The sequence below is a fragment of the Juglans microcarpa x Juglans regia genome, chromosome 1S (genome assembly GCF_004785595.1).
Source record: "Juglans microcarpa x Juglans regia isolate MS1-56 chromosome 1S, Jm3101_v1.0, whole genome shotgun sequence".
In the NCBI taxonomy this organism is placed as follows: domain Eukaryota; kingdom Viridiplantae; phylum Streptophyta; class Magnoliopsida; order Fagales; family Juglandaceae; genus Juglans; species Juglans microcarpa x Juglans regia.
The window spans coordinates 6933108-6943083 of NC_054595.1; the positions used below are offsets into that span (position 1 = coordinate 6933108).

Sequence of the window (9976 nt, forward strand, 5' to 3'; positions counted from 1 at the left end):
AGGATGTTGGGTATAAAACAAGGGTGGAAGCATTCTCATATAAAAGGTTTACTCCATCTTTGGGGATTCCATAGGATGAAATCGTTATCAGCAGAGGGATAATGATATTGCCGATCGAGTCTGTCAAAAGTCAAAACCTTCCCTTCCAACCAGATATTCTTAAGGCAGTAAATCTACAGAACAAAGGAGTCGAAAGAAAAAATTTTTTGGCGAAATTTTAATATATATATATATATATATATATATATATATACACACACACACACACACATATCTCATTGCACATTTTTCCTTGAGGCACAAGGTGCAAGGGAGAATTTACATAAGGCAACTTAAGAATCTACAAAGATACATGCATGCATTAAAAAATAAATAAAAATAAAACAGCTGCTTACATAAATCAATCTTCAAAAGGAGCAGGGTGAAACATTGTAAACTAGAAAGGAGGTAACATGCACCCTACAGTCCATCCCAGAAACAACCCAGCACCAACAAGACTCATCCCCAGTGCAAAAGCAATAGCATACCTTTTGATATGATGTCGTACTCGCCCTCGCTTGACTCTTTTCCCCTTGGTAGCCTTCTGCCAGCACTTTCGCTTTCTCCGACCTTTGTAAGACATCCACGGAAGGACCACAGGGAAGAGACTGGAAATTGACTGGTCGTTATTTTTAATCTGGACATAAAGGGCTTCTAGCTCTAACAGTTGGAACCACTGCCTATAGGCAAAGAGTTGTGAAGCTTGTCTGAAGAAGAGTTTAAGAATGTGCTCTTTCTCAGCATAGGCCTGCTTTGCTGCCTTCTCTGCTTCCCTTGCACGTGTTTGAGAATGGCAGAGTGCTTCCATCAGCTGAGCTTTGCCAGGATCACCTTCAGAAACTTGGGGCATCTTTGTGACATCTATATGCTTTGTACTGGAACTGCTTTTAAATTGCAAGTCCCAACAAAAAAAAGCTAAGCTAAGATATCTAAAAACAAATAAATATTATCTATATGTTTATATAAGCCTAAGTAACAAACTCGACATAATATAATCACTAATATGCATAATCTAGTCAGATGAATCATCCAGATGATTTCATCCCACAGTAAAAACGATGGTTATCTAAGCTAATACCTGAACAACTTGTCAGAAACACATCTTGGAAACTCTTCAGATGAGTCCGCCTTATTTCCATGTGTTTTTCCAGAATCAGGACAGCCCCATGTATGAGTCCTATTGGAAATACTACTAGTTTGGGCCTTCCAATTAGAAGATGATGACAATGTTTCATCATTGTCAATGTGCCCACTACGAGCATATGGGTGCCTCCTTACATACACTTTCTGAGGTGGGGGAAGATCACAATTAACAATATGGTCAAGTGACTTCTTCATGACCAAAAAGGGCAATTCATCTTTATCCGTTGTTTGCCACCACGGCCCAGTCTTACCCCCGGTCCATGGAGATTCTGGATCTAAACAAAACTCATTGGCTTGGTTTGAAACTGGAAAATGAGAAGGATCCATATCCACAGGATCATATTTTCCCCTCCCATCCATTAGTTCAAGATACTCCTCGGCATTCATACTACATGGAGCCTTTACCTCTAGCTTTCTGACTTCATGGGCCTTATTCATATACACCGCAGAGAGACCATATTGCTTATCAAGAGAAGACTCAAAGTTCTTACCATCATAAACATGAATGGTATCTCCTTTTTCAGGGTGGAGCTCATCAAACTTAGTTGTAGAATTTGCAGTGCCAACTCTTGAGGTTTCCACTTCGGCCTCCAATACATTCGATTGTTCATGTGTTAAACCCTTTAGGTACCCATTGCTTGGCTGCAATTGGAGCCACCATCTTGTGTTCTCGGGTAGTTTGGAAAACGAAGGATTCCTAGGCATAAAACCTGAGGCAGGATGATCTTGTTCATCCACTTTATTGGTAGGTCCATTGTCAACTTGCTTGGATGTTGATGATGCTGACTGGCAGCAAGCTAACTTTGGAGCTCTTTTGGCATCTTCTTGGACAAGGCACCGATTAGCTGCTCTCTGCCATGCAGCTCGTGCTTCTGCTACTGCCATCCCTATTCTATAGTTTGACACATTTTACTGCAGAAAAACCGGGGCCTAAATTTGATAAAACAAAAAGTCAATCAGGAATGAAATGCCTGCAAGCACACAAACGTAAGAAATTTCCTCCCTGATATGAACTGAGTCAAAAGTGAAAAGTTACTTGTTAACTGAACATAATTATGACAAACCATGCCCTGGGTATATATGTTTTCCATTGTACAGGACAGATGATCCTACTCCTCTAATACCCCCAACACCGGAAGAACAAAAAAGAAACAGAAAAAGAGCAAAATAAAGTATTCAAAATGGGTCTCTAAAGTTCAATAAAAAGGTGAGGTTTCAGCAGATGGAAAATTCCTTAGTATATAAGTTAGGAGTTTCGTCCAGAGCATACCAGCATAAATTTTTGTTATAATGCTGCCATATCTCTTATCAATTCAACATAGTTGACAAGTTGCTAAGAATACAGTATGCCATTTTCCACATTTTCTACAATTTCAGGTCCTCCCAGAATGGATAAGTCTTTGTGGTAACAGGTCAAAATTAAGAAAATAGGAACAAACCCATTATATTGGTTAATCATATGTCTCCAGTTTTCTATGTTTAAATTCCTAATGATCTACGACGCAAGAAATATTTCGATATAAAAAATAAAATCATTAGCACTTCCACTAAATCTCAATCCAATCCTCTAATTTTCCCACTAAATCACCATGTTGATGAAGTCAAGCAGAAATAAATGGTCATAAATTATGTGAAGCCTAGTAATGCCTTTTTCTTTAAATTAACCATAAGTAAAACAAAAAACCACCCAGAACAACCGGGGAAATTGATATGTAGAACTGAAAATCAAACACAAATCCAGCACCGCAATAACACAATTACACAGAGAAGCTCAAATAACACATGCAACAAACATCATAGACTAGAACAACACCATAAAAGCTAAGAAGCAAAACAAATCACAAATAAAAACACATAGAATAGAACAAAAGGAAGACAAAGAAAGAAAGAAAGAGAACAAACCGAACCGAGTAGATAGAAATTGGATTTGGCTAAGGTTGATTGTCAAGGGTAACTGGATAGGCATCGATCGGGATGAAGTTGAGGCCAGAGGTTGCAAAACCCATCGTTGTGGTCGGATTGAGATCCAGAAGAGAAACTAGGACCATGGGAAAAGCTGACGCATGTCGGAGAAGGCTTTTGTTTTGGCTTTCCTCTCGTTTTTCGGTTACCATTTCATTATCTCCTGTTAGTTTTGATTTGCACGGACGGCTTTTTTAAAATTGGCGTGGGAGAGACAATATTGTATATACGACCCCGTTTTGTTTGCTACTCTTTAAGCTCTAAGCTCTATATACAAACAAGACTTTATATAATTTATTCACTATTGGTTTGAATCTCTCTCGACCCCTTCCATTGAACAATTGAGCTATTTATGAAATCAATTTATAATTATAATTAATAAAAATAGAATATATTAACATCATATATATTATTTTTGTAGTATTATTTTAAGCGAAATAGTTGGGTATTTTATTTTTTATTATTTTAAATGTTTAAAAAATTTACCAATGTTAAATTTGTTTGTGTATTTTTTTAACATTAAAAAAATCAAAATCAAAATCAAAATATACAAGAGACACTTTTGAGAGCATATTTAGAGGACATCAAAAATATATAAGTATGTTTCTATGTAATACATCATTTTGTTCTTATTTCATTATGATAACCTATCGATACATTTTCTATCAACTTTGAGTTTTTCTCGAAAATTTAAAAAAATTATAATTGATAATAACAGTTGGTTTGGTTGCACAAAATTAAATTATCTCATTTCATCTCATTTTATATAATTATTACAATTTTCTCAAACTTTTACATAAAATATAATAAATAATTCAATTTTTTCAATTTTCAAAACAAAAATTATATTAAAAGATTATATTATAACAATTTTTTATTCAATTTTCAATAAAATATTTCATCTCTTATAATCTGAACTGCATAACAAAGCGAGTTCTAATAATTGAAAACGGGATAAATAAATTAATAATACACTTACAATTGTCCTAGCAAATATATCACTTTAAAAAGTAAATTTTAATTTTATAAAACTATTATTTATTTAGTATACATAAAATGGTCTAATTTTATTTATCTTATTTTATTTAAAAAAAAAAAAAGGGGATCCTATTTGGGCAAGATGAGTTTCACGTGTGAAGAATTGAGTGAAGGTGATCGTCCCATTTATTTTTCAACGTTTCTCTTCACTGTCCGTACATGAGCCTTAGATGGACACGTGGTGAGTGACTGAAAAATCAAAGAAAGGTGGAGTATAGGGCCCACCAAGTTACTGAATATGAGATAGGACCATTTTTTTTTTTAATAACAATTTCTCCATATACTAACCAAGAAAATCGAGGGTCCTAATCGAAGTGTGAATAATAAGAACAAAAAAAGGCATTTTCGCATTTTTGTATAGCTTATGTAGCTTATGAACTTCAAAAATAACATCCTCTTTGTTATATCTAAAATAAATATTATTTATTTAATCTCGATTTGGATTAAAAACTCATCTCACTTCATATCATTTCATTATTATAATTTATCTAAATTTTTATATAAAATATAATAAATAATTCAATTTTTTCAAATTTCAAAATAATAATAATGTAAAAAAGTAATATTCTAATAATATTTTATTAAACTCATCTAAAATTATCTCTAAATCCAAACGGAAACTAATGTCTAAAATAAATAATAAAAGAGAAATATAATTTAATAGATATGTGAAGATTAATTTATAATTATTTTTCATAATTATTTTTTGTAAAGCCTGATATTTCTTTAGCATAAAGCATTGAACCTTTTTGCTTATTCAGTGTGTGCCCATGGTAATAGAAGTTGTAGGTTGTAGTTTGGTGAATCTGAAAGGAAACCATTCAAGTAAGTTCTAGAAAGATTTTAGACACAATGAATGAGAAGAAAATAGAAAGAATAATGAAAATGCATATTGCATTAGATTGGACAGGAAAGGGGGCCCGATTAAGCTTTTTTTCTTTGTTTTTATTATAATCCGTTTAGCGCCCACCGAAATCTCATCTCTTTTTTTTTTTTTTTTTTTTCAGGTTTAATACATAAAAGAAGAATTAAGCCTACAAAGACAATTATAAAAATTTATTATTAAATTAATATAATTTGACCATATCTACTTTATAATAAAAAGAATACCGCATTCTTCCTATTACAAATATCATTACTAACAGATTAATGGAAAAGAAATAGAATAATTAATTTGATCGAAATTGAAATAATAAGGAGTTACAGATTAAATTTATAATAAGAAATTTATAAACTTATTATGTGTGATTTATTAGATCTATTTTATAATAAAAAATAATTTTATAATTTGACATATCATATCAAACAATTTTAATTTTATGAATTTACTTTTATGAAATCAATTTGTCTCAAATAATAATGCATCAAGTACAACACTGTCGATAAGGGTCATTAATTAAATAAAAGAGAAATGTTTTGGGTCTTGAAAATAGATCCTGAATTTTGTCCCGAATGATTTTTTTTTTTTTTACTTATTTAGTAATATTAAGGAAGTATTTTTTAATGATGTTATAAATTTTTTATTTTTTTAAAAAATATTTATGATAATTAAAAAATACATGAAAAATAAAAAAATAAAAATAAAAAAGTGAAATACACTGTTCGGAATCCTTATTCGGTACCATCTCTTATATTTTTTTTTTTTTGTACATACATGGCTTATTTCGAAACAGAAAATGTGTTTTGATGTAATTTATAACATAAATGTTTTTTCTTTTTTCTTTTTTCTTTTTTTTTTGTAATATAGAAAACATATCTACATGCTTGTTTAATAGACATGACTATATTATTGATGAAAGGTATTTTTATTTTTTACTTTTCTTATAACTATTGTATGTTCCATAATAAGGAATGTGTTTATACATAAACTTCTATGTAGCAAAATTCGAAATTATTACCATACAAGTGAAGAGCCCACTTCATCAAAGTCATGATAAACGCTTATATAAGTTCTACAGTTCGAACCAACATATTTTTCTATTCAAATGTATAATAGTAGTTTGAATAGACATTTTAGCGGGAGAATTGCATACATTTTTAGCCTAAGTAATGAATTTTGTTTGAACCGAAATAATGGCGTTCAAACGTAATTCATTTTGTTTGAACGATAATATATGAAATTTTGAATGAAATTAGATGGTTCAAACGAAGAGGTTTCATTCGAACTTACAATGTTTTACTTTCATTAATAATAATAATAAATGATGTAGAAATATTTTTACATTATGCCCATTGTTTAAAACCATTAACTAGATTTAGAAACATAGTAAAATATATAATGTAAAGCTGCGAAAAGAATTCGATGGAAATAATTTCTTTTAATTAGACATTAGGCATGCCATGAGAACTTATGAAAAATTTCATTGATTTAAGACTAGTTAAGGTTTCGATCAGTTAGCACAGTCGAATTATGACCCACTAAGGGAACAAAATGCCTTTTGAATTTTTTTAAGATACATAGAATCATTATTAGACTAAACGGATTGCATCATTAGGTTCATATGAACTTTAGAGATTTTAAGATGCAATAAAAGTTAAGTGTTTTTTGGGTGCCAAATAGGCTTATCGGAGAGTGCACCACGTGACATCTAGTGCACCACGTCACCAACCAATTATCACATCACCATATAGGATGTCCATATAAGCCAAGAAATACTAAAACATCTTATGGACACATGACACCATCACCACCCTACATTTGGACCTCACTTTATACATGTTAAGTTTAGTATGTATAAGGAGATTGTGTGTGAAACAAGCAAAAGTCCATGCTTTCTTACAAAAATCTTGGACCTCTTACATCACCATGTCCTTCTACTTGCCCACTTGTACCTTCTTGACTACCTTTTGGCTTGAAACTCAAACCCTAAACCGTGCCACACACCCAAAGCCCCTATGTCCATCGATTTTTGCCCCTCCATTCCCACTTGTCTTGAACAATTTTTACAAGCAACCATCACACCCTTCATGTACCTCTCTTACAAACACCATGAATCCCTTTTACATCCTTGTACCACCCAAGACCAACCTCCATTAGAATTGAATTTGAAACCTCAAAAATCAATCGAACCCTAGCTCTCCACTCAATCAGTTTGCACCTTCTCATTCCCTCTTGACTTAATCCTCTCTACAAGCAACCATGACAACCCATAATACCACCAAACCATCCCTCTTGATATGTCATGTACCTCCCATTTTAGCTCCTAAAAACTTCCACCACACTCAAATACACCGCCCACTCCCATTCCCACTCATTCAGTCAAGTCAATCACCAACTACCCATGATATTGTCCACTCAATCAAGCAACCCTCTTATCACCTCCATGCCATCCCACGACCAGTTCTAGCTATCCCTCCCCTTACTCCCTTCTTGTTTCCCATGTCCACCCAAGTTCTCTCCTCACTTGCACACAAGCAAACTTTCACATTTAGTATTTTGAGAGCAGTACCTAGAGGGTAACAAAGACAAAGGAAGCTAGGCATTTCCTCTTGGTGATCAAGCTTGGTGAGTTTTTTTCCTCAACCTCTCTTCTTCTATTCTTGCGTTACTCTAAGTTGGAAACTTTTTGGTTGGGATTTGAATATTTTCCTTAAGATTAAATGGTAGAATCTTGATGATGTTGGAGTGGATGGATTTGGCGAGCATGTATTACTTGTCTTGGAGTTTTAATTTGAAATTCTAGGTAGTACTAGGGTTCTTTGGATGATTTCAGTTTCTAATGGAGTATTGACATGTATAGTGTATCAACCATTGGTTTGAACCAGTAGCACATATTGATTTCACTCAAAAGATTGCATGCACTATTATGTCTTTTCTTGATCCATTTGAGTTGAGGCCTTGATGATTATGTATGAACACATGATTTTGATGCAAATTTTGAGGTTTTTGCCTTGTCACTTGTTTAAACTTGAAGTTGGGTGCAATATGATTAAAATGATGCTAAGACCTAGCAAAGACTTAACTATGATGAATATAGATGAATTAGTTCAAAAAAACTTGCAGGTTACATAAGGATTTAGTCAACATATTCTAGCATAAAAACAAGCATGTTTCAATTTAGGGCTTATCGCATGATTAGTTTTTTATCTCTTGATTATAATGAAATATGTTGCTTAGTGAATTGTATTATCAATTAGGAATAAGTACTTAGCATGTTTCAGGTTGTATAGTTGTATTGTGTTTGTGTTGGTTGCATCATATGATGAATATATGACGGTGATGATTGTGAATCTAGTGTCTAAACATGATACTAAGTTATGGATTAAGAGCTGGTTTAAGTGTTAAATTCGGACTAAGGCATAAATGGTATACAAGAAGTAACAAAAATCACACCAAGTGAAAATTAGGATTTAGGAGTCTCGGTCAAGGTAGAGTTCTCATAATAGATGCTTGAATTACAAATTTATAACTTCATAGATATGGATAGTATGCTGGAATTACTCTCAATATATGATAGTATACTTGATAGTAAATTTCATACAAGTGAACCATGTTTTATTCAATTCTTGTTATATTTATAATAGTTATGTTATGCCATGTTGTCATATGTCACAAGCATGAATATCTATCACATAGCACAAACATATATCAAAGTATGTTATATTTTTTAGTCAAGCATAAAATATTAAGTTTGATTATGACCTCAAATGCTAGGATAGAATATTATCTTAATAGAACTCTCATGTCCACTCTGGAGTAAATAAAATGGAGTGGAATCCCCCAGGTTGACAAGAAACCGTCAACAAGCTTCAAATGGAATCAAAACATTTCTGGAGCGAAGTCATAATAAGCCTAATATTGGTGGGTGCCATTGACATCATGGTAATCCCATGAAATAAGACTCTGATGTGCTCACAGCTAGTGTACAAACTTGTGATGTGATGTGGTAACCAACACAAGCACATGATTTATAGGGAATCATGGAGTGTCCATTTTATATAAATGCAAGAAAAAGAATGAATGAAGTCTATCTATGAAAGCAAGCATGTCATGAAGTATGAGTAACAATGTAAGATATAAGTAAAATAATAAATGAGTTTGTTTTCTGTAAGCAAACATGTCATGAAGTACAAAAACTCCGAAGTCTTTTCTTGTAAGTGTAAGGTCATGTCAGTCATGCATACATGTCACGTTTATTATCATGCATGCTATATAAATGGATGGTAGCTTAGACATATAACTTGTAGAAACTGCAAAATATCACTGTGATAGTCCCAACTACTATTCCCACCCAGAATGGTAGAAGCCAGGGCCGCATGGAGCACAAAATCCCTGATTGGATAAGGTAGTGTAGGATGAGAATGAGTGTAGGACCTTCTAGAGATTATACTCTTGTTTCTAAATGTCATTTTGACATTGATAGCGAGCTATGCGAGTGACTTGGTGTCTAGTTAAGGATCTTATGAAATTTGTAATTAAGGAGTTATTACTCCATTATGTTATCTATTTTATGTTAAAGACATGTTGAATGGATGATGAACTTGTTGAAGTATCAATGAAATTAAATGTACTTTGGGATTTAGTTATTCTGATACAACTAATGTTTGATGAAAGAACAAAAGGAAAAAACTTCATTACGTTTATTGCATATTGTTAGAAGCATGCTAGGTGCATTGCATGTTATCTGTCATAAACGGAGATATGTAACCTTGTGTTGCATGTTCTAACACTTCAATCTCTGTCAAATCTCAAGTAAAGGTTGGGGTCATCACATATAATAAATAACAAAATAAGAGGTTGTCTAGTTTACAAGCCCAGAGTCCTAATACAAATATAAGTTGATGACTAAAAGAA

General features: G+C 32.7%; 1 protein-coding gene across 3 annotated transcripts; it reads right to left on the minus strand.

The window, feature by feature from the left end:
- Nucleotides 1–305: 305 nt before the first annotated feature.
- LOC121246850 lies at nt 306–3337 on the minus strand. Of its 3 annotated transcripts, none has more exons than XM_041145153.1 (3): nt 3090–3337; nt 1118–2094; nt 306–923 (listed from the first exon to the last, which is right to left on the minus strand). In XM_041145153.1, exons 2-3 carry the CDS (start codon nt 2065–2067, stop codon nt 437–439), a joined length of 1437 nt encoding a protein of 478 aa, XP_041001087.1. In that variant the 5' UTR covers nt 2068–2094; nt 3090–3337; the 3' UTR covers nt 306–436. The 3 variants fall into 3 exon arrangements, with proteins under 3 accessions (XP_041001087.1, XP_041001086.1, XP_041001088.1); XM_041145152.1 differs by having other exon boundaries at nt 3085–3337; XM_041145154.1 differs by having other exon boundaries at nt 306–920; nt 3085–3335.
- Between the last annotated feature and the right edge of the window lie 6639 nt (nt 3338–9976).